This window comes from Rana temporaria, chromosome 2 (assembly GCF_905171775.1).
Source record: "Rana temporaria chromosome 2, aRanTem1.1, whole genome shotgun sequence".
In the NCBI taxonomy this organism is placed as follows: domain Eukaryota; kingdom Metazoa; phylum Chordata; class Amphibia; order Anura; family Ranidae; genus Rana; species Rana temporaria.
In genome coordinates this window covers 256,550,639-256,576,279 of record NC_053490.1, presented here as the reverse complement: position 1 = coordinate 256,576,279, position 25,641 = coordinate 256,550,639, and the positions used below count along the sequence as shown (strand labels likewise).

General features: G+C 41.6%; 1 protein-coding gene across 8 annotated transcripts in view; it reads right to left on the bottom strand.

Moving 5' to 3' along the window:
* Positions 1-4,964: 4,964 nt before the first annotated feature.
* The window catches only part of RPH3AL (rabphilin 3A like (without C2 domains)), a 258,215-nt gene continuing 237,538 nt past the window's right edge, over positions 4,965-25,641 (bottom strand). For 3 of the 8 annotated variants that reach the window (XM_040336807.1, XM_040336809.1, XM_040336806.1), the window contains 4 exons: positions 17,336-17,440; positions 16,345-16,530; positions 13,168-13,221; positions 5,800-5,899 (listed from right to left, as the gene is read on the bottom strand). In XM_040336807.1, coding sequence (XP_040192741.1) covers positions 5,835-5,899; positions 13,168-13,221; positions 16,345-16,530; positions 17,336-17,440 — 410 coding nt within the window. In that variant the 3' untranslated portion in view covers positions 5,800-5,834. Of the gene's footprint in view, positions 5,379-5,799; positions 5,900-13,167; positions 13,222-16,344; positions 16,531-17,335; positions 17,441-25,641 lie in introns of those variants that run through there. The other 5 variants (XM_040336810.1, XM_040336811.1, XM_040336812.1 and 2 more) reach the window with 5 other exon arrangements.

Below are 25,641 nucleotides of genomic sequence, written 5' to 3'. Positions count from 1 at the left end.
ACTCTGTTCCCAAAGCCCCCTTTTTTTTTTAAATGCCATAGCCTTGAAAATGGCCAGAATTGCTCAAGGTTCACCTACAAAGACTTCAATGAGGTATGGTGTAATGGAATGACCTGTGACAACCAGAGACTTTTGAAGGATGGGGAGTACTCCTGTGCCAGCGTCACTAATAAATCTTGGGTCTAGGGTCACCCTGTGCCCCTTTTGGGCATAGGGTGACTGATAACTGATAATTCATGTATTGCAGGAGATCTGGACATATTACAGGTGACTTCATGCTGACCCACAACAGGTCAATAGGCTCCTGAAAGACATTCCATTGTCCATTGTGTGATGCTAATACTGTGTTGTGTCTATTGTACTGATTAAGTCTGAAAGGTCAGATGTCTCCTTTCAGGGGTAGGGAATTAGCATGTCAATTATGTTTAGTAAAGGAATGTGTTTTGTGTAACAGGTGCGGTGAATCACTTATTGCCGGAGACGGAACGTCTGGGGGATAATTAACTCCTCTGAATGTCAATATCTAAAAGAATGTGATTGAAGCCCCATTGTGTGATGTGTGGGTGGAGTGTGTATTTGTTCCTTTGATTACTGTAACATGCCTGTACTGTATATAAGAGAGCTAACCATTAAAGCATTGGTTCATTCATTAGACTCAGAACACAGAGCGTATGTCTCGTCTTTCTGAGGGAATTCTTATGGATCGTGTCTGCTGGCTTGTCGGACTGTTGGATAAGCTGTCGTGGCTGATGGAATGGAAATCGTAAAAATGGTGGTGACCGTTACATATGGTATTTACTTTTGCAGTCAAATTTGAGAAAACCCAACTACAGTAAATGTTTTATGTGCTCCCATTTGCACAGCATGCCTAAACTTATTTTTTTTAGATTTCTTACCTTTTGGATGTAAAAGTGTCATGGAAGACTGCAAACTTTTGTGAACAAATTCAGAATGAGTCTGTCCCAGTAAAAAGGCTTAGAACATCCTATTAATATAGAATGAAGACGCCCAGCTGCTAAATCATTAACCTTTTGCCAAGACAGATCGTGTTCATATCTAGTATGCAACTGATAATCAGATCTGCCAGCAAAATACAGACAGGGTTAATTATGTCAATCAGCTCCCTAGCCCCCTACTAAACAAAAAGAACTAGGTAGGATTTTTCAGTGCTGATTTTCAGAAAAAAACATCTATAATGGTAAGCATCAAATTATAAATTCTACTATATCAATAGGGACAAGTAACACATTAGATATTATCCTAATTTGGCAGAAGAAGTGAAAATGTTCTGACTTTCAGCCGAGTTTGACTAATCTCTTGACAACCAAACCCAGACACATTCACACCTCCTTTATCAACACCCTGGGGTTGATCTACTAAAACTGAAGAGTGAAAATCTGGTGCAGTTCTGCATAGAAACCAATCAGCTACCGAAAAGCTTAATTGAACAAGCTGAAGTTAGAAGCTGATTGGCTACAATGCACAGCTGCACCAGATTCTGTTCTATGCTATTCAGTGCTCCAGTTTTAGTAAATCGACCCCCCTGTGTCTTTGACTCCATGATTATTTTACACATGTTTTCACAACTGATAACCCAAAAATGTTCAGTACTATTTATCATCATAAACCATTTTTTTTAAACATATGTTTATTTTATTAGCATTTAGTCTACAGCATACATCAGATTATTTTTGAAAAATTCACAGTTTTAAACAGCTGCATATTTTTGAATTATGGCACAATTTCTATAGCATCAATGGAGTTGATTTACTAAAGTCAAATAGTAAGGGTGTTTGCTCTAGAGCTTAGTAGATGAGAGGAAGCTCTGTTATCTTCCATCATCCAATCATGTACCAGCAAAAATGCCTCTTTTTTCGTTTTTATATTTTCCTTGCATGTGATTGGGTATTCTTTGCAAAGTAAAGCTTCATCTCATTTACTAAACCCTGTAGCAAATGCCTTTGCAGAATGCAACTGCACAGGCTAATTTCCTTTAGTAAATCAACCCTATTGTGTTATATCCTGAATGGTAACAAGAAATAATACCTGTATATACAATAAATATTAAATTTGATAATAAAATACTATAAAACAATGACAACAAGTAACGCTCTTTTGGACTATAATAAACACATCTAAATCTACTATATTACAAGACAGTTCAAGCAAACTATATAAACTAAAATGCTTAGCACACAATGACTTGTGGAATCAACAAAATAATCTTACAATTCAATCTGCCAGCAACTAGCTTTGTATAATATAAAACTAGCCGGTGGCAATTTGCTTCAGCAAATGGAAAAGTGTAATTGATTGGGTGTAATTGATTTTGTGACTGAACAGGTGATCATTTTTTTCTAACTAATCCGATTTTTTTTTCTTTTTCAGAAATAGCAGTGCACTAGACCATGTAAAATGTGACACCATTTTTAGTGGTTCAAAAAGGAATGCACCTTCTAGCTCAGGGGTAGGCAACCTTGGCACACCAGCTGTTTTGAAACTACAAATCCCATCATGCCTTTGCCTCTAGGAGTCATACCTGGGATTGTCAGGGTCTTGCAATGTCTCACCACAGCTGAATGGCCGAGGTTGCCTACCCCTGCTCTAGTTAGTGTGCTAGGTGTAAATAGGTTCAGCTGTTGCTGTAGGAAAATTTGACTTGACTGAGAGCCAAGCCTGGCTTATGAATCTGATTTAGGTTTTAGTGGCTCGGGGGCTGGATGACTCATTCAAACAGCTCTTATGGTGCCTCCCCCTGTTCTCTAGAACATTGGGGAAGGTTCTAGACATAGTGGGTGGAAGCTAGGAGGGGCTGTAAGGAATATAAATGAGATCCTCAGCCAATTCATAGTAAAGGGCTGGCAGGGTGCAGGCCTTCTCATAAATAGGCATGAGTTATGCCCAGCAGGGGAAGTTGGGTGGAAGATGAGGTGTTAGGAGGGTGTTGGTGGCCCTTGAGACTGCCTCCTAGTCTGGAGGAAGTGATCTTGGACCTGGGGCTCGAGTGCTGGAAGATTCCCCCAACAACACACAGAGGAAACTCTTCCTGGAGGCACGGGAGCAAGGAGAGAGGACAGCGGGAGTAGGTCAGCACATCCACAAAATCTCCTGAGAGTCAGCCGGGTGGGCTAGTGAGTCTCAATCTGGAGGACTGTGGAGAACTAACCTAGAGGACTATTGAAAGGGGCAACTGCAGTCAGGTGGGCTAGCAGGGCCTGAAGAGGTGGTTCTAGGATCAGTGACCACAGAGAGGAAGTGCTGGGACAGTGTGAGCTGTGTCACTCTAGTTGTTCTTCAAGTATAGGGGCTGTGAGTCCCTGCCTTCAAAAAAAACTTTAGTTATGTATGCAATAAAAATCATAAAATACATTTCAAAACTACTCAAATCTATTTTATTACTTCCATGTATTCATCTGTACTGTATGAAGGCCAATCAGGACTCTAGTTCTTTTCAGAGTGCTGTGATTCTTACACTTTAAATATACTAACAGGGGTTATATAACAGGGATGACTACATCAACTTGCTGCGAAGTGTTAATTGTCGAAAAAGTAGGCTGAGGAAGGAGAGGTGACTAATACCTTGTACACACGATCGGAATTTCTGATGAAAAAAATTCCGACTGACTTTTTCCATCGGAAATTCCGACCGTGTGTATGCCCCTCTGAGTTTTTCCATCGGATATTCCGAGGAAATCCATCAGAGTTAACATAGAGAACATGGGCCAGATTCACAGTGCAAGTACGCCGGCGTATCTACTGATACACTGGCGTACTTTCAAATTTGCCGCGTTGTATCTTTAGTTTGAATCCTCAAACCAAAATACGACGGCTTCTGACTTTGATCCGACAGGCGTACGGCTTCGTACGCCTTCGGATCGTAGGTGCAATACTTCGCCGCCCGCTGGGTGGAGTTTGCGTCGTTTTCCGCGTCGGGTATGCTATTTAGCTTTTTCCGTCGATCCACGAAGGTACGCGCAGCCGTCGCATTCTCTTACGTCGTCGCTAGTCGGCTTTTCCCGGCGTATAGTTAAAGCTGCTATTTCGTGGCGTATAGATAGACTTGCCATGTTAAAGTATGGCCGTCGTTCCCGCGTCAAATTTTGAATAATTATTTTTTTGCGTAAGTCGTCCGTGAATAGGAAAGGACGTAACTCACGTCTAAGTTAAAAAAATTACGTCGGTGCGACGTCATTTCGCGCAAAGCACGGCGGAAAATTTCGAAACGGAGCATGCGCATTTCAATTGGCGCGGGGACGTGCTTCACTTAAATGACTCACGCCCCCTACCCGCCCAATTTGAAATACGCGCCGAGAAATACACTATGCCGCCGTAACTTACGGCGCAAAATCTTCCTGGATTCGAAAATGCACCAGGTAAGATACGGGGCGTAGCGTATCTCTGATACGCTGCGCCAGGGCAATTCTTTGTGAATCTGGCCCAAAGTTCTCTTTTCCTCCAATGGAATTCCTTCGGAATTCCGATGTGAGTTTGGTCGGGGCATAAGACAGCTCACAGATTATAGCGGGCATCAAAGCCATTAGGCAACATTTTCACATTGAAACCTTCCAAATGCTAAAGAGCTCACCTTAAACTTGTAGGATGTGAGGGTGCAGAGGGAATAGGTTTGAAGGTGTAGAGGGCCCCCTTGAGATTGGGTGTGTAAATAACACTCTACAGAAAAATGTAAACTGTAACTTTGAGCAAATATTGAAAAATAACGCATTTGTTATATATTAATAACAAATTTTCAATTATTTTTTAAAATAAACTTGTATAATTTGAGAATGTCCATTTGTAACATGCATATAACTGATATTCTATAATAATGATTTTTGCCTGGAGTTTGGCTTTAAACTGTTTCCACTTATAAAGCTGGATATTTTGTGACTGACTTCCCTCAGATCAAGCAAAAAAGAAATGAGATGGTATACATCCAAAGATTGTAAATCACTGGCCATACCCTCTCTATAGGTAAAGATGTTTTTTTTTTATTCAAGAGTTTTAACACAATTGCTACAAATTTTGTGAGCTAATCAGAAAACACAAATTTACAGGTATAACATAAAATACAAAAATTCCTTCTACAACTTCAAAAAAAGACAAGGGTATCTTTATAATATATTTTAAAACACGTTAAAAATGATAAGCTGTATTTTTTTATGAGAACATGCGCTTATTAACAAGCACTGATTTCCTAATGAAATACTTAAATGAACGTTCCTCCTGGCTGCTGCAGAAGACACAGGGACATGCAGCGGATTTATTCATGGCACTTAATGTTGCAAAGTCTTCAGTGATGTAAAAATGAAAGGTCTACATGAGTTCAAATCTTTATTCACAAATTTAGCGTCGTAAATTTGCATTTCCACGGTGTTTTCCTTGATGGGATAAAGCATAAAAAACATAAAAATTATCCACACATGCTTTATGGATATATTTTATTGCAATGCATACAAAATGTGATCATTATAACAGTGCTTGGTTATAATTATAAACGCTGATATTCAGGTAAACAAATGTATTTCAAATATGAAGAATATTACTTTTCAAGATAGATATTAATTTATGTCTAGAAAATATCACATCTATGTAGTGTTCACCTACCTAACAAACACGTGCAGTGAATATCCCCTTAGTGATAACAGTAAAACACATGTTACAAAGTGATATAAAACAATGTGCCAATCTACATACAGTACCATCAAAATAAAATCCTCCATAAAAAAAAAAAAGTGGTGTTTCCTTAGTCTAAGTGTGGTGCTCACACCATTCCTCCACCTCAAACTTAAAATTCACTCACCATTTTATTTACCTGTGACGGAAAGGTAACCAACTCAGTGCTGAAATCTTCCAATTATATATGCTCTCTTTTTTTTAATAACAAATCTTCTCCATTTCACTTCCATTAAAATAAAAGATAAAAGTACTAGCAGTGTAAAAATCTTTAGCTTAATAGCATTTAAAAAAACATAACAAAGTGACGACTCACATGATACTAGTGCATACATGCATTACTAAAAAAAAACAAAAAAAACATCAATACTGCACACAGCTTAGTCCACTCACATAGCATGTTAACCCACAGCCCAAAGCCTATTTTTTTTCCATCTTAGTATAACAATCTCCCCTGCTGTGCTATTGTGTTCTGATAGAGAGACATGCATTCATGGCAATGGTGAGGCTGCATTCAGAGGCTGCATTCATGGCAATGGTGAGGCTGCAGATGGGCACTGACTCTTATTTTGCTTCACGATTATTTAAAATAATTTTTTTCCTGAAACTTCCCTCATACAGTTAAGGTGCGTGTTATATGCCGAAAAAAATAGTATATCCAAATAACACGCCCAAGCTCATCCTTAGACTCTTGACCACACACAACCACAAAGGCAGGAGAATTATTGTTGGGTAGTGTATTAGTTAATTTGCATTTAATTGGTTCAAAGAATGTCAGGCAAAATGGTCGGCCCTCACGCATGTTCACTTCATCAAATCTGGCCCTCTTTGAAAAATGTTTGGACACCCCTGCTTTACCTAGTGAATGCTTTCACTAACCAACTTAAAGAGGAGGTACAGCACCCCCACAAAAAATGTAAAGTTACACATACTGGAGACAGGGCTGTCTTAATGAGAGGGCACACCTGGGCACTGCCCAGGGGCCCCAGCTGCATGGGGGGCCCCTGCACTTTCACAAAAGCAGCTGGTCCTTAAGCCCACACTGCCCGGAAATTGGGGGCCCCATGGTGGCACTGAGAGTGATAGATACACAGGGGAGGCAGTCTGTCTCCTACCTACTTGATGTCTGTTTACCTGCACTGTCATCGTTGTAGGGGCCCCAGAGCATTTCTTTGCCCAGGGGCCCAAGATGCTATTAACCTCCCTGGCGGTATGATTCTTTCAGAAAAAACATGCTAAAAGCGGTACCATTATTTGCAAGGAAATTTGGCGTTTTATATTGTAGGTCTGTAATTTTTAGAAATAACTCACTTAAATCTAACCAAACAAGATTCTAATAGGCATCCCGTGTATTACATTTTTTTAAAAACAAAATTATAAATTATAATATAATAAATAATTATAAATAATTATAACAAATAATAATATAATTATAATAAAAATTATTCAATAATGTAATCAAATCAAAATCACTGAAATTTGCTCAGTTGCAGAATTGTCGCTGTCATTACTTTTATTTTTTTATGACGAATTTCCCCACAAATCGCTATCGCACAATTCTGCAAGTGATTATAATTTATTATCGCTGTTTTTTAGCTGATCTAAAACTATTTTTGACATAAAGGGACACTTTTGGTTGCTATGGACAATCTACAGTTTGCAGGGAGAAAAAAAGGTTTTTATTATATAAAATGACATGCAGGACACTGGGCAGACCACTAGGGACAGGGGGGGTGTGTTTTTTTTACATACAGTACTGTAATCTATAAGATTACAGTATACTGTGTGTATAGTGTTTGTTTACCTTTTTGAATTTGGCGCCGTTCTCCGTCCCCGTGCGTCGTAACGTCGCAGGGAACGGAGATCGGCGTCACACGGAGGCACTATGTGAATCGAGCGAGGTCCTGCTCGCTCACACAGCGCGGTGGCATCGCTGGATCCAGGGACAAGGTAAGTAAACCATGCCTGTGGATCTAGCGAGGCAAGCCCGTGACTGACACGGGGTTACCGATAGTAGCAAGAAAATCTAACCCCGTGTCAGTCTCGGGAAGACCGCCAGGGAGGTTAAGATGGCCCTGACTGGAGATACTGACTTTTAATATTAGGACACTTACCTGTCCAGGAATCCAGCGATGTTGGCACCCCAGCCAATGTTTGCATCGGCTCTCGAGCACTGTCGTCCCCATTGCCTGTAAGGGAGACCGTCAGTGAAGCCTTGCGTCTTCACAACCGGTTTCCTACTGGGCATGTGCAAAGTGCACTGCTCTTTATTAATGGCCAAGTTTGTCTAAATAGTACCCGGTAGCCAACACATAAAAAAAGCACCAATTAGGTCACTTCTGGTGACTGTCCAGCAGCAGATTTCGATGAGTTGGCTCCGCTACCCATGCACACATGTACCCAACAGAATTACAGAAACCCCATCGGATCTTCTAATCGCTGCAGTGCGCATGTGCAAGGTACGTCACTAATCTTTTTGGAAAACTCATCGGCGACTGGAAGATCCAACAGCAATTCTGTCGAGTGCACGTGCGCGCATGGGCAGTAGAGCCCCCCCGAAAGGTGCTAAATGTGGCACCAGAGGTACATGTGCCAAATGTGGCACTTTTGGGTGGAACTCCGCTTTAACTGCTGCACTAAATGACTTCCCTGTTGGTAAGTTGTCATTACTAATCTTTTTTCCTTAAGATGGATGACTAGTCTTCCTTCATATTGTTAGTTAAGGTTTGTTATTCATTCAGATGACAGTTTCCCCTTCTTGGGATTATCTGCCCAGATCCAAGATACCAGGTTGATTATTATTGTAATTTCCTTATTATTGTAATTTCCTTGCAATGTCCTCTTAATTTTTTCTCCATAAAACCTTTTTGTAGGCATTGATTCTAGTAGCTTTACACATGTTTTTTCTCACCACTCAGTTGAGCTACTCCCACATGCTCCTCAACGTATAAAAAAAAAAAAGAATAGATTTTTGTACTACTACTTACTATAAAATCTGTTTCTTGAGATCCTTCCCTTCTCTGTGTTGTATGCACTGCACGGTAACAAACCTGACTGTTGGAGTCTGGGTTATATGAGATCTGGCATTTGGCTTGCCAGTGTCCAAACCTCCTATAGGTGGCAGTATAACCCACGTGTCCAAGACGTAATGGTAAACAGGACAAATCGAGAGGGTGAATCTCCCTAACGGGGGTACAGACAGTAGTAAAAGCTGACAGGTGTTCTAATCTATCTGAAATTTAAAAAAAAGTTTTGCCTTTAGTTAGGGTTCTGGCTCTGGAGAGATTCCTGCTTTAACGGACTGTTCTTAAAAATATCCTTTCATTGGTGTTTTACATCAGGGAAGACAGTACAGTCACAATACAAATCAATACAGGAGGGATCAGAGGGCCCTGCTCGTTAGAGCTTACAATCTAGTAGAGCTCTACATTGAATTTGTGCCTATTAACTCTGCCTGGAGATTATCTGTTATTGATCATTCTACACAAAAGTAATTTCACTTTCTGGTAGCTACTGAGGATACTGATTGCCTTTCTTTATCTCTCAGGAAAACCAGTACTTTTACCAGTACCTACACTTCGTGTTTAGGTCTGCCCAAATGCAACATCCATTTTAAATGCTTTTTGACCTTTTCTGTCCGAATTTTTATGTTTATAATGGAGAAGTAGGGCCATAGCTTTTTTTGGCAATACTTCTGGGGATCACAGGACTGTACTTTGTTCTGCCCTTCTTTGACCTGTATTCAGCTGACAGTGAGCTAAATCCCACTGCCAGCTGATGTCACTCAGCCGGTCCAAGCTCTGGAGAGACCCCAACTTAAAAACTTTGAGAGCCTGAGCTAGCCGCTCCTACTCTTTCCACAGTCCAGGGCTCACACTGGAGTGCCAGAGGGGAAGAGCAAAGAGCCAATGACTGACAGTCACCACTCTCTGCTCACTGAATACTGAGAACTGAATGATCAGCAATCTTTGATCACTCGGTTCTCGGTTCCAAGGCAGCGTGGGGATTGATGCTGCATTCACCTAGGTGAGTATGAACGTTTGTTTTTTCATTTCCCACACTTTTCTTTTAAGAGAGCAGGAGGATTTAAACTTAAAGTAGAGATGTGAACTACAGCAAGGTGGTCCAACCACTTCTCAAAAAATCTGTTTTTGGTTGACTGATCTCTTAACATCGTTTTTACCCACTGCACCGTACATTGCCAGAAATAGGCTTGCTATGTGCAAATACAGTGTATTAGAAATGTACGTGGGAAGAATAAAGATTAGGAGAAAAATCTTATCTTTGCATAAAGTGTAACGTTCTTTCTGCTTGGTACATAAATTTTGCCAGCATGAAGTACACTTAACCAGCTTCATGTTTTCATGATCACATCCATTAATCAGGCTGCAAACTTCAGATAATCACTCGATGACAAACAGAGAATGTGCACAGTTGTTCTCAACAGTAGACCTAAAGCCATCAATTTGTCTGATAAATCCTACCGAGGGCCTGAGAAATGGTGATATTAGTAAAAAACAATCCCCATGCACTTACAGGAGCATAATGGAGGGGTTGTCTGGGAATATGGCATTGAACTCATTTAGTGCGGCCAATTTACTCCTCATCAACATGTTTTTTTACTTCCAGGCACTGATTTAACAGGCTGACTATTCAAATTAGAAAACTCAAAATAACCTTGAATGACTTTTAAACCACTTAAAATGTGACAGGCACACTGAGAACAGAGATTTTCCACGTTTCCCTTGCATAGATCCAGTTTGAAATCTGTGACTTGATAAGGGACGTAAGAAAGAATTTGATATGAATTCTTTAAATTAAATTATGTATACCTGCTGAATCTGCCTTGTCCATGCTCACTTCTAGAAATATGTAAAACTCTGTAGAAGTTCAGCGTGGTTCAATCTCCACCAGAAAAGCTTTTAGAACTCAAACATTTTTTGGTTTAGGTGGGGTGAGAAAGGAATAAAACTGTCAATTGGGTATTTTTTGTCTCCACTAGAGACATTTTCCAAAATTTCCTGTCAAAGAAATACAACAGGAAGTTAGAGAATACCTTTTCCCTCTAAGGCCCTTTTCACATGGACTGAATCCAGTTTTGCTCAGCAGGGGATCTGCCCTTTGATCCCCTGCTGAGCTGAGCAGCCAGATGATGGACCTATGTCTTTTCCACTTATGCAGAGCGGACACAGACACAGCCGGATGTAAACAAACCTGCTGTCCATTTATACCCGACTGCCCTCTGATCCTGCTAGACAGAGGGAAACAGATCACCTGATGCTTTTTTGGATTGGATTGAACCTGGAGTTAGCCGGGTGTTAACGTACACAAGTCTGTTTACATCCTACTGTCCGTAGAAAAAAAAAAAAAGGATCCGATCAAGTCCAATTAAAAAATGTACAGCCAGACCCAATCAGACTACTCGTCGGAAAGGGGCCTTAAACAGTTATAGCATGAATAGGTGTCCCTATTGTAGGGTGACCAGACATCCCCAGTTTCAGGGGATAGTCCCCTGATTGAGGACACTGTCCCCGGACCAAGTCTGTCCCTGGTTTTGTCCCCAGATTGGATTTAATAGGGGGCAGGGGCAATTTCAAAGACAATCAGTGCAGAATTCAAATAAAAAAATTAGAATTACACACCCCCGCTCCGCCGTGCCTATTAGCATAGGGGGGTTGTATTTTTCCCATTATCTGAGCCCCCTTCTGATGATCATGTGCTGGTCGGAGCGGAGGGAATATTTCTTCAGTTTTGGGCGCATGCCCATTCAGCTTTGCTCGCATGTTCTTCTGCCTTGGCTCAAATCCTGGCCAGCCACCTGCCTATCTCCTTGCCTTCCCTGGCGGAGTGATCTTCCTCTGCTCCTTATCCAATAGTAGCCGGGGCCCGAAGAGTAAGACTTGAGAGGCTGTGAGATGGGCGGCGACAGGCAGAGAGTCGCTGATTGTTGCCATTACTAGTAAAGAAAAAATATGTCCCCGGATTTCATTTTAGAAATCTGGTCACCTTACCCTATTGTAAGATTCCCCTCACTTCCTGTCTGCCGAAAACTATGATTTTGGAGAGAGATAGAGAAAGAGGGCATAGAGAGAGAGAGAGAAAAACAGAGAGAGAGGGGGAGATTCCCCAGCAGGGACAAAGATAATAAAAACCTGACAGGGGATCCAACTCTTTCACTTTCAATCTAGAATATAAAGAAAGTTTTGGCTACAAACTATCACACAACCAATTGACTTGTAAGAGTTGTGTAAGAGTTGTGCATTTTTAAATCAAATCACATTCTTATTTTAAGCCATTTATTGTGTTTTGTCTTTTTTACTTTGCCAATAACAATGATGATAGAGCAATAGAAAACAGTGATTTAGGGGACTTGTATTCTAGCCTTAAAAGAGAAGTTCAGTTAAACTTTTAAGAAAATCATACTTACCTAGGTGGATCGTACCGATGCTGCATCTGCCCTCCACTGGCTCTAAGACTGAGAACTGAGTAATCAAACACAGCTGATCACTCAGAGTTCCATGTCAGTCACCAGCTCTTTGCTACGCCCCCCCCCCCCCCCCAATGCTTACTGGAGCACTGGGCTGTGAAGGTGGCTTGCTGAGAAGCTCAGCCAGGTGCCAGTCCAGGGTTGTGGGCAGATCCTGACCACATTGTCACAATTATTTCCCAGCCTGGACTGGCTCTGTGACATCAGCCGACAGGGGGCTTCAGCCTACTGTCTGCTGAACACAGGTCACTGGAGTGCAACAAGTGCAAGTCAACAAACACAGGAGATGCAAGTGATCCACAGGAGAAGTACAACCAAAGGAGCTTCTCCTTTAATATGAAAAGCCCCAATATTATGGAAAGAAGAATGTCACCTTGCTTGCACCCCAGCAACCATCATTCAGGTAGGGTGCCATAAGGCTTAAATATGGTAACAATTCTATACACCCAAAACAAAAAACAGTTGATCAGAAGAGGTCTGAGCAGGAAGATCGGAGTATCTGCTACTTGGCTTAGGAACACTTTGGTATAGTGTACTCCAGAAAGAGCTCAAGTCCAAAGCAGCACTAGCTTCCCTAGTCTTCAGCACCTGGGAAGCCCTCACCCCTAATTCAACTGAAAATGATTATGACAACACAAGGTTGGTAGTACTCTCTTAGTTATCATAAATGGATATTACTTGCTATGCACATTCTTTAGCATAACTCATTTATACGACCGTGGTTTATTATTTAAGGTCATTAAAAAAATCATGAATATTGAATAAAATGCTATACATATAATTCTGTAACTGTTTTAGAAAGAGTTTCCTACACCATCATGCATTGACTCTGGTTGGTTAGTTGGTATGAGTTCCAAAAAAAAGTAATAGCTGGTAATATATTAGTTGGGGATTAATAATGTTAAGAAAGTAGATAATTCAACCTTGGCATACGCAGCAGGATTGATGTTAGCAAAAGTTTTTTAGTGGGGTTATTATAGAGGAGAAGGGCATATTTAAAGCAGTACCCAATTGGTGGCGCTCTGCATTTCTTCTTCTCAAGTGCGGTGCCGTCTTCTCTTCTGATGAAATACATAAATATGTAATACTGAAATATAGACTCAGAGCATGCCAGCTACTCAATAACAACTACATTATCAACCTGGGCTTTGTTGATCATACAACGGTAAATGTATGAAGCATTATCAGTATGATTATGAAGAGTAACACAATTCTCTCAGCGAATCCTAAAATAAGGTCTCCATTGTACTTGTAATCATCTTAATTTTGTTTTGTATAGAATATGATAGGGACATCCAGTGTGTAACATTCTAATCTTAGGATTAAGCCCAGCCTTGTGGGCAAATGTGTAGCAAGGTCCTGGGTCCCCTTTGGTCTAATGAGAACCTCCAGAGTTAGTTATTTTTTCTTGAACAAAACTGTGGGAGAAAGGGTTTAGTGCCAGTACACCCTTTAGTAGTTGCAAATTGAATTAGCAGACTCTGAGACTTCTATAGGTAGACAGCCATGCAGGGAAAGGCTTCCAGCAATACACCACATCTGCATGTGTAGGATCGCTGTCTCCTATGGCACAGTTTTATAACCGTTTCTAACACAAGTTGTAACAAACTTTTGTACTTCCTCTACAACCGCGTCTTGTAGATCTCCACTCCACTGATTTCTCAGTCTCTACGGAGCTCCCAGTCTCTCTCTCTCTCTCTCTCTCTCTAGACTTGCTGATTCACTGCCACTGGATCTCTTCCAACCTTCTCACTGTGTATCTTCCTCAAGCGTCAGCCCACTGGCCTGCTTGGTCCCTAGCTTGGCACACAAGGCTGCTCTGCAAGGGTCACCTCCGCTGGCTGGGTTCCTAGCTTGGCCCGCATAGATACTCCTCAATCTTCACCTCATTGGCCTACTCGGTCTCTGGCTTGGCACACAAGGCAGCGCTGCAAGCGTCACCTCCGCTGGCTGGGTCCATGTCTTGATACCTGCTGAAGTTTCCCAATTCTTCACTGTCTCCAATTGGTGAGAATACTCCTCCGGTACTTGCTTCAGCTACTCAATGTGGTCCCAGGTAATAAAATGGTCCCTTAGAGGCGACAGCTTCCCTTCTACCTCTGACCATGACAGGTTCTCCTCCCGGCAGAACTGTCATTTATTATTGGACTGCAAGCTGCAGTCCCAACCCTATGCCACTCTCTCGCTTCTGGATAGACCCTCAGACAGCCTAGCAGCCAGATGTCCTGGGATAGGCCTCAGGCTCAGGCCTAGCAGTCCGGGGCACAACGCACATACACCCAGACAGCCGTCCAGGTGGCACAGAACCCAGATCACCTGACCTCACTCAAATAAATAGGCTCTCCCAGCAGGTCAAGGAACCCAATAAGATCCCTGCCCATTGGCTGAGACACCCTATCTATTCTTAATCTGTCCTCGCAATGTCCTTGTTTTATCTAATGTCACCAGATACCTGGCCAACTAGTGACAGAAGAGAGAAGTGCAGCAATTCTATAATTTGGGTGGAATCAATTGATCCCCTAACAATTGGCCAAGGCAACTATACTTGACAAGTAAATGTACTAGAAAGCCTGCATAAACATCAGGGTGGTACTTCTGCATATCTGTTCATGTTTTCCAGATAAGTAAAGTTGCTAGATTTAAATTTAATTTACAATTCAGTCAATTTTTCTTTGGATTTGTGCAGTCTGTGGGGCACAGGACGAGTCCCTGCTATCATTCAGCACCCAATCTTCCATAATGGTGACCCGATCATTCAGGCCTTGCGAGCAGCATACCACTTACTTTTGCAGTACATGGAATTCATACACAAAACCTCTGATGTGCTGCTGCTCCTTGTCAAAATGTGTTGATGACCCACCCACCACCATGCTGCATCCACTGTGCAATACATCATTGCGATGATCTTTACACTAGCTGTAAAACATATCAGATTAAAACAGACCTTTGTTGCATATATTTGCAAATACAAATGAAGCCACTTAATTTCTGTGTGGTTCCTGAGTTCCAAATTATAGGACATAAGGACCAAATAAGTAGGGGTCTGCTTCTAGGTAAGCCTCTCAATTTATGCGTTGCTGTATATGTTCCATAGTTGGAAACTCTGGTAGTTTAAAGTTGGTGAACACAATTTACAAAAGGTGACTCGAAGGGGCAGTGTGGATTCACATATATTTGCAAATGAATGCAACAAAAACCTATGGTTTTAACCTGAGATGTTGAAACAGTTTAGTTCGTTTTTTTTACGCTAACTACCCAAGAGTGTGACCTGAATAAGGGATGTGTGTGCTGTTCAGGCTAGGCAGAAAGAGTGTGTTAGCGAACTTTTGCATTGCTAGTGTGTAAGGTTCCTCAGAAAACAGCCCAAAGTTATCTAATAATGCAACGGATGAGAGCATAGCATATTTTCATTGGCAGTCTACTGCCTAAGTTCCCCATTAGAAATTTCTATCATGGTATTGGCAACCTTAGGGTAACCGGGAGGCAGGCATTTGGGTCATTTGACTGCTGTGAGTGGCTGTCACATGATCGGAAAGCTCCTGATCACTAGTGCTGGGAACGTTCAGGGAACACGCTCTCAGCACAGAAAAAAGTTTACATAGGGCCTCTTAGCGTGTCTCCACCAGTAACTGTGCTGGGAACGTGCAGGGGGTGCACTCTCAGCACAGAAAAGGGTTTACGTAGGGCCTCTTGGCGTTAAAGCACACCTATGCGTACCACCAGCGGCAAGAGGTTATGTATATAAATGCCACGTGACCAAAGACTGTAGTATGACCAAGGTAATGATTTCCCCTCACTTCCTGTCATGCTGACCATGCTTTGCCTGCAGGAAGTGAGGGGGAATTTTCAAGGGCAACACATACAGAAATAAGAATGCTTTTCTTTATTAGCCTAGGGGAAGGCTAGAACCACTAGCATATTTTTATTTTTGTCTGTATTGAAAAGTGTCCCTCACTTGCTGTCCAGACAGGTCTAAGATCACTATATAGCAGTAGAAAACCTGACAGGGGCTCCGACCCCTTTTCTATCCAAAACTAGACAGAAAATGTTTGGCTTTAAATACATTTTAATGTGTACAGTTTAGAAATAGCCAAGCACATTGAACATTACTGAAAAGCTGAGAAATATTGAAATTAGTATGCTGCAAATCATCTTTTTAACAACATGAATTTAAATATTCTCACCTGGTCCCCTCCTGCTCATGTCGCTATCATAGCCTTCAATAAGTTCTCCTGGATAACTTTCAGAGGCACTCACTGTACCTCCTCGATCACTGCCCAGACTAGTCAGACTGCCAGACAAGCCACTAGAGAGGATGCCACCGAAGTGTTTCCTGCTGGTAGGTGTCAGTGTGGGTTCAGTGCTTGAAACTGGGGGTGAAAGTATAGAGATCCACATTAATGTTCAGTGTATAGACATTTCCTGGCACACTTTAAGGTAGAAACATTTTTTTCCTTATTTTTGACAGAGTAAGGGAGGGTTATAGGACCTGCTAGATTTGTTTTGCTTGTTTTTTTGTTATTTTTTTGCAAATTGTGTCCCGTTGTGAAGATTTCCCCTCACTTCCTGTCCCATTGCCTAAACAGGAAGGGAGAAGAAATCCCTGGTTGTCACTGGGTTTATTAGAACTAGTGCCCCTTTTGAAAGATTTCCTGTTCTGGTAACAACCCAAAATTGCTAAATATTTTGCAAAGAAGAATGGACAACAATGTCACTCTCTAGATGTGCAAAGCTGGTAGAGACATCCCCAAATAGACTTGCAGCTGTAATTGTAGCGATAGGTGGTTTTACAAAGTTTTGATTCGGGAGAGGTGAATACAAATGCACGCCATACTTTTCACATATTTATTTGTAAAAAAAAAAATGAAAACCATTTATCATTTAACTTTTACTTCACAATTATGTGCCACTTTGTGTTGGTCTATCACATAAAATCCCAATAAAATACATTTACATTTTTGGTTGTAACACAACACAAATTTGGAAAATTTCAAGGGGTATGAATACTTTGTCAAAGCACTTTATATGTATATATATATATATATATATATATATATATATATATATATATATATATATATATATATATATATATAAATTTATTTTGCATCACATTTTCATTCACATTTGCCACTGTACAGAAAACATTAATACACATTTAGAATTAGAGCTTACCAGAATCTAGCCTAATATTTCTAGTTTTTTCTTCGAGTGTTGACGTTTTGTCATCCAAACTTGATGAGCTTAATTCAGAGTCACTTTCACTATCACTGAAGGCCGCTGAAAAGAAAATAGTACCCGATTAACGTAATAATCTTCAGTCACTGTACGCATTGATTTAACGTCTGACAAATTATTTGCTCTGTTTGCCCAAAGAATACTCATTATTTGTTTGATAACAGGCAATGTCCGTGCGAATAATGTGATAATAAAACACATTAGCCAAGAACTCATCTATGCATTTCTAAATCAATGGATTATATAGACGCTCAGTTGTGTATACTGTATTTCTGCTTCAATAAGCTGAAATGAGTTAGGATGTTCTCTCCTTGCTCTGGCCCCCAGATCCTTACCAACAGTAAGGTACATTCCGTTGGTCAAAGTAAGTTGGACTCCAACCAAAAGCCACCCTAATGTGGTAAAACATTTTATTGTTCTGGACAAAAACACAATATGACAGAGGTTCTAATACATCGAATTGCTGTATGTGTCCTTGTTAAACAGATTTTAAGAGTACAATAAGATTTAGCTCCGTTCACACTATAAAACCTACAGGAACGCACTAGGCATTCCTGTTCGATTCACGTTCAGTTTAGTGCAGTGCAATTTGAGCCCATTCCTTTTGAATGAGCTCAAATTGCACCAAATATAGTGCATGTAGTACTTTTGGAAACACAGTGCAACAGGATTTCGTGTGCGCCCTGCGTTTGAAGTGTTATTAACTTAACATTGACACCCGTTGCAGATTGCAACTGCAGTGCATTTTGAATGGGTGCAGAAACTAGTTCAGATCAAGGGTTTTTGCACCACATTATAGTATGAACCTAGCCTTAGGCCTCGTACATACGGGCAAAAATCTCGTCAGGAAAAAAACTTAGTTTTTGCCCGACGAGATTCTTGGCAAGAATCTCTTGCCGCCCGAGTGTACACTCTTGAAAGGCAAGAACACGGTGACATCATCACGTATGACGAGCATGCGCTCGCCACATACGATGCCGTCGCCGCCATCTTGCTTCACCCTACCTATGCCATGGAAGCTATCGCGCATGCGTCAAAGTCATTTCAAGCATGCGCGGGTTTCCACAGAGACCAGGTTAGTATACACACTCTTGGGTTTCTCGGCAGGAAAACTGCAGAGAATCTCACAACGAGAAAATAGAGAACATGATCTCCATTTTTCTCGTCTAGATTCTGGGCAGTTTTCCTGCCGAGAAACCTGAAAGCCTCGTACACACGCTCGGTATACTCGGCAAGAAAGCTTTGCCAGCAGATTTCTTGCTGGTTCTTGCCGAGTAAACCGAGCGTGTGTACGAGGCTTTACTGATTATATATGAAATGGAGATGAGCTGGGGGCATCCTCCAAACCTCAAAATCATGTTTTTTTTATTTATTTTTATTTCACCCAGCTGTAGGCCAGGTCATTCCCCACCCCACAGCACATTTAAAGAAAATGGTGGAATGCTGGTGATATCAATGCCTTTATATGGACACATACCAATACTTAGGCAATGCCATTGGCTTTTTGTCAGGCAATAAGAAATATTGTATTTTAAAATCATGTAGTCTTCTATCCAGCCAGCAGATGATGCTCTGGTACCCTTTTCACAGCAATAGCATGACTGTTTTTCAGCTGTGCTGAACGGAAACAGTTGTTTGCAAACCTGAAATGATTTATCAGAGCAGCTCACATCCACAGAGTCTAAGGTTTTTATTCGGATAGGATAATACATAGAAAACACTAATGCGTTGTCTCTTTATATAACTCTAAGAGCCGGTTCACACAGGGACAACCCGACTTACAGCATGACTTTGCAAGGCAACTTCAGCGCGACTTGGAGCAACTTACAACACTACCTTAAATTGCCTCCAGGACAGGAGACTTTGGCTGTGGCCAATCACAGAATAATCAGCTCTGTGGGAGGGAGGGGTTTGCCTGAGTAAACTATTTTCTCTTCCTGTAAAGTTTCTTCAGTTAAGACAGTGATCCGACTTTGGAGGCAACTTCCATTAAAATCTATGGGTACAAGTTGCCTAGAAGTCGCCTTGAAGTAGTACAGGAACCTTTTCTGAAGTTGGAGCGACTTCAGTAATGTACATTAAGGCCCCGTACACACGGTCGGTTTGGTCCGATGAGAATGAACCGAAGTTAATTTTCATCGGACCAAACCGACCATGTGTATAGGCTATCGGTCTGGTTTCCTTCGGTCCAAAATTTCTAAACATGCTTCAAAACTGAACCGATGGACCGCTGCCCCATCGGACCAAACCGATGGTTAGTACAGAAAAGCATTGGTTCAAAACCTGCGCATGCTCAGAATCAAGTCGACGCATGCTTGGAAGCATTGAACTTCGTTTTATTCTGCACGTCGTGTGTTTGACGTCACCGCGTTCTGACCCGATCGGATTTTGGACTGATGGTGTGTACACATATCAGGCCGTACGGCCACTTCAGAGGTGAACCGATGAAAACGGTCCGACGGGCCAGTCTCATCGGTTTGGTCCGACCGTGCCTAAGACTGCTCTCATTCACTTCAATTGAATTTCTCATGTCACGCGACTTGGGGCGACACAAGTTGGATCCCAAGTCGCTGTAGTGTGAACCGGAACTTAGCGCTTTGCGATGCCTTTGTTGTGTGCTAAATGTTTATTTGTAAAACAAACATTTAATATACAGTAGATAGTGAAAAAAAAATGTAATAGCATTTTTAAAATGTTTAAACTTAAAGGATAAGTTGACCTTTTGTAACATGTAATGCCTGTATTTAGGGTGTAACATGTTACAGTGCAGCAGCTAACCTCTCATTCCCCCAGTGACAGCGGATAGGGGGTTACTCTCACCGCACTCACTATCATGTTTTAAAAACAGGGCAGCCGTGTCATTCATTCACAGAGATCTGTGAATAAATGAAAGTGGCATTAAATCCAAAACCAAAAATTTAATATTTTGCAGATTACCAATCATAAGATGTGGTGGCTGCATTTATTTCTTTTTTCTGGTCTTTTTTCCCTTTTAAAAAAAAAGATGCTTATAAACGCAGTCTTATCCATGGGCCTCAATGCATACGACTTTAATGAACAGGGAGATTCTGATCCTCTTAATCTAGCTCTCTTACTGGCCAGGATGCAGTGACCTATAAGCCCCCATTAACACTTCTGGAAGAGCACGGTCTTCAAACTCTTCCTGAATTGGTGGTGTTTTTTAGGACCAACGGTAAATCATTTCATACCTTACCCCCCTGCACCGAGAAAGCACGTCCTTCTCGTCATTTCCTCCTGGACATGTGCTACAGCGACATGAAATCGACAAACGCAAACGACGTAAAACTCGAACTCCGGGCACGCGTACGTTTGTGAATCGGCGTGAGTATGCAATTTGCATACTCTACGCTGACCACTACGGGAACGCCACCTAGCGGCCATCGTAAGAATGCAGCCTAAGATACGACGGCATAAGAGCCTTATGCCAGTCATATCTTAGGCTACAGTTGGCGTATCGAGCTTTCTGAATACAGAAAGTCGATACGCCGGTGCTACTTAGCAATTACGCTGCGTATCTATTGATACACAGGCGTAATTGCTACCTGAATCTACCCCATTGGCATATCGGTTTTGTCAAGACAAAGTATAGAGCAGTTATAAGGTCTAATGTGCAGTTTTCTGCAGCGATATCATCTCACCCAAGCTAACCATATAAACATTTAAACTGATAGGTTGCTGTGGATTCCTGCATTCTGCCTATCACCGTTGGTACCTGCACCATATTACTGACAAAAAAAATATATATATTGTTTTCATTCTTGCTGTAGGATTACATACATAAAAAAAAGCACACAGACCCCTGCAAAAATACATAACAGCCCCTTAAAGGGGTCTGATAATTTTTTCTTCCCCTTTTTTTTAAAAATAAGTCAGTAATAAATTGTTACTTGCCAGCTATTTTAAATACTTACTTCTTCTGTAAATGTCGGTGCTGCTGCAGCACTTTCTGAACATCACAGACATGATTAGGACACCCCCAGGAATGTTATTTTTTTTTTTTATTATTTATTGGTATATGCAGCACCCACCATCCCCTCTGAATGCTATTTTTTGTCACCTTCTTGCCTGTTAGCCCAAAAAATATAATTTTTAATTTGACATTTTGGCTCCCATTAATTTCAACAGAGTTCGTGTTTGACACCCTGACTTCTTTTCAGTTTATCGAATTGGCTACTCCTTATTGTGGACCACCAGTAAAGCAACAATGTGCAATTCCACTAAGGGGGCAAATATAGTCGAGCACCAATAAGTGTGGTCAGTAAACTTAAAGAGGAGGGAGGTGTTGGGAGCTGGGGAGGGGGCAGAGACAAGGATGGCCCAGGAAATGGGGTAAATATCTGCACCTAATCTCTGACAAAAAAAAAGGCCTGGATAAGTAAAGGCCTGGGGGTGAGCAGGAGTGTCAGGATGCCCACCAACACACAGCTCCTTTCTCTATCTGCAAAGTAGAGAGTGTTTTGACACTCCTGCTCGCCCCCTCAAGAGGCTTTCTCCACACCAGGGAGAAAGCCTTGCATTACTGTGTGGAGTTACAGACAGAAGAACAGGAAGTGAGGATTTCTCAGAAGAAATAAGGACATTTAAAAGCAAAATGGAAGGATGAGGTAAGTAAAGGAGGACTGCACTAAGGTAAAAAAAATCTATTTAGGGATTTTTTTTGTTTATCATTACAACCCCTTTAAAGTTGACAGACCAATCCATACCCACATTTACAGCAAACCAGGAGGAATTGTTTATTTTACAAAATGACATGATATGCAAATAAAACCCTAAGGCCCCTTTCACACTGGGGCGTTTTTCAAGCGTTATTCGAGCAAAGCCTCATCTGCAATCCCAATGTGCTGGTAAAGCACCGCTAAGACCCTAATGTTTTAGGGCATTTTGCAGTGCCTCAGTGTGAAAGGGTAAGGCGTTTTTACAGCGCTTTCAATTCATTTCAATGGAGAGGGGCGTTTTTGGAGCATTTTTTCAGCGCCCAAAAGCTGCTCCAAAGATGCTGCTTGCAGGACTTTTCTCAACTCTCCGCCAGTGCAACGCCTCAGTGTGAAAGGGTAAGGCGTTTTTACAGCGCTTTCAATGGAGAGGAGTGTTTTTGGAGCATTTTTTTCAGCGCCCAAAAGCTGCTCCAAAGATGCTGCTTGCAGGACTCAGTGTAAAAGGGTCCATTGAGATGCATGGAGAGCGTTTTATGAGCGTTTTAATAGAGCTATTTTTAACGCTAAAATGCTGTAAAAACGCTACAGTGTGAAAGGGGTCTAAGTGACCTATAAGCCCCCATAACACATCTGGAAAAGAGCAAGGTCTTCAAATTCTTCCTGAAGCTTACCAAATTGGTGGTGTTTTTTAGGACCAACGGTAAATCATCCCACACCTTACCCCCCTGCACCGAGAAAGCACGTCCTCCTCGTCATTTCCTCCTGGACATGTGCTCACACTACAGCGACATGAAAGTCGGCACGACTTTGCAAGGCAACTTCGAGTCGCCTCCAGGACAGGCAACTTTGCTAGTAGCCAATCAAACAATAATCACCTCTGTGGGAGGGAGGGGTTTGCCTGAGAAAACTATTTTCTCGTCCTGTAAAGTTGCTTCAGTTAAGACACTGATCCGACTTTGGAGGCGACTTCCATTGAAATCAATGGGTAAAAGTTGCCTAGAAGTCGCCTTGAAGTAGTACAGGAACCTTTTCTGAAGTTGGAGCAACTTCAGTAGTGTACATTAAAACGTCTCTCAATGATTCACATGTAATTTCATGTCGCACGACTTGGGGCGACACAAGTCAGATCCCAAGTCGCGGTAGTGTAAGCCGGCACTAACTGGTTATTTTTCCTGATATTAACCATATTCATGCTTGCTACACCTAGCCAACATTGTTGAACAGACTCTTTTTTTTCTATATAACCTCCAATCACACACTTATCAGAAAAAATATGTAATCATTTATTCAGATTCTTTATTCAGGTTGCTAATAAAAGCAACTGTATGAATAGAGAAGGTCTCTGGTAACATATTAGCAAGCTGACCTTTTGTGCAGGATACTGCTTTTATAACCAAAGCTGAAGTGAAAATTTTACATACAGAGTACATTTGCTAAAATGATTTGCCCCCTTAACGTATAATTGAGGGTGTCTGCTTGCTGCTTTTTAAGTTGCAATATTGACCCAAGCGACCTGTGCCTGGCAGAGAACGCTGCTAAGTGTGGAAGACATGCACTGTTCAACCCTAATTTATTACTTAATGTAGTTTGCAAACTGCATTAACCTTTAGCACAGCTCAGCGTGTCTGTAATGATGCGTAATTCACAGACACCCACTTATTCCACTTGCAATTAGTAGTTCAAGGAAACATGCTGCATCAGGTCTTTGTTTCTACACGGTTTGCTGATCAACTCCTTTATGATCTATCAAGTAGTAGTGCCAGGTTGTCTGTCAGTGTCTGTAACACCAAAATGAGACACAGAGTACATGGCGGGGCATCTAGCAATATATTTGCACTAGTTGCATCTAGCGGCGTACTCGCTTTGTGGATCTGCCCCTCAGTGTATATGTTGCAGACTTGCAATTTATTATAACGTCAAATTTGATGTAATAAATGTGCGTATAACATTTTTGTCGTTTTATCGAATTATGCAAAAGTGTGACAGAGATTTGCAACAGATTTTTCAACATGTTGCTTTAAAAGGTTTAAAAAAAAAAGACAGTAGAAAAGTAGTTAAAATTGAATTTTAGTTAGGATGGCCCCGTTTGCAGGTATAGCATGTAAAACATTAAAAATAAATCTTTTTACTGTTCAAAATCCAGTAATACACGGTCTCACCCTGCTCTGCACATGCTCAGTTGCTCTCCATGTTTAGGCATTTTAGGCACTGCCGAGATTTTAAAGGCCGATCTGCTAACAGCATGAAAGCAGAATTAAACCCTCCTATCCTTTACAGCCAAGGAAGCTGCTTCTGTTTGATCTGCAACTGCTATAGTACTGCACATGTGATCAGTTATGACACCAGCAATTTGATGGTTTGACAGTTTGGTTGAGGACACAATCAAATGTAACAGTTAGAAATCCCAGCATATCAGGAATGTAACTATTATATTATATTGGCCTCTTATGACATCACAGTCCCAGCATGCTCCGGGTGGTGAAAACATAATTACCCCGCCCCCTTATGTCGTCACCACCCAAAGCATGCTGGGACTGTGACGTCATAAATGGCCAATATAAATTGTTGCGCACCGCACACCCAGCATTACAGCAAGAGGCAGCGTTAAGTCAACATCAAAGAAGAGGAGACGGAAGAAGGCGATGCAGAAGATCGGGCCCCCGCTGGTAAAAAAAAGCTGGAAGACGACAGCGGTGGTGCCTGGCAGAAGGGAGAAAGAATTGGAGAGCAGGAGAAGAGAGCGGAGAAGTCGGAAGACCCCCCGAAGAACGAAGTAGACCCCCGAAGTCGGAAGAAGACCCCCCCGAAGTCGGAAGAAGGGAGAAGACCGGGCCCCCGTTGGTAAAAGAGCTGGAAGAAGACAGCGGTGGTGCCTGGCAGAAGGGAGAAGTCGGAAGTTGCAATTTTTTTAATTGGTCATTAAAAACAATCGTATGTAGGCTCCAGAGCATTTTTCAATGTAAAAAATGGGCATTAAAAATTTAGAACATGCTCTATTTTTTCTCTACGTTTTTCACGTCGTAATTTTTCACGTCGTGAAAAATGGTCGTGTGTAGGCTTTAACGACAGGGAAAAAAACACGCATGCTCAGAAGCAAGTTATGAGAAGGGAAATTTGCATAATCAAGCCCAAAGAGTGGCGCCATTCGAATGGAACTTCCCCTTTATAGTGCGGTCTTACGTGTTGTACATCACCGCGCTTTTCTCGAGCATTTTTTTTCACGATCGTGTGTATGCAAGGCAGGCTTAACAAGAATATGGAACAATCCTAGATATGCAGAGCTACAGGATCTAGTAGGCTTTACTTCCTGGAAAAAGAGGGGAATCTGGTTCTTTTCACAGCTGTACGAGGGTGAGGTACTGAAAACCTACGAGCAGCTGTGTAGAGAATACCAATTAGCCCCACGGGGCTTCTATCAGTATCTCCAGCTCCGGCATGCTCTACAGAAACAACAACATACGCGATCACTGGTGGTAACTTCACCGTCACCTTTGATGACGGCAGTTCTGCAAGCAGAAGCTCGGAGAGGACTGATAACAAAAATATACGAGGAACTGTTAGCAACAA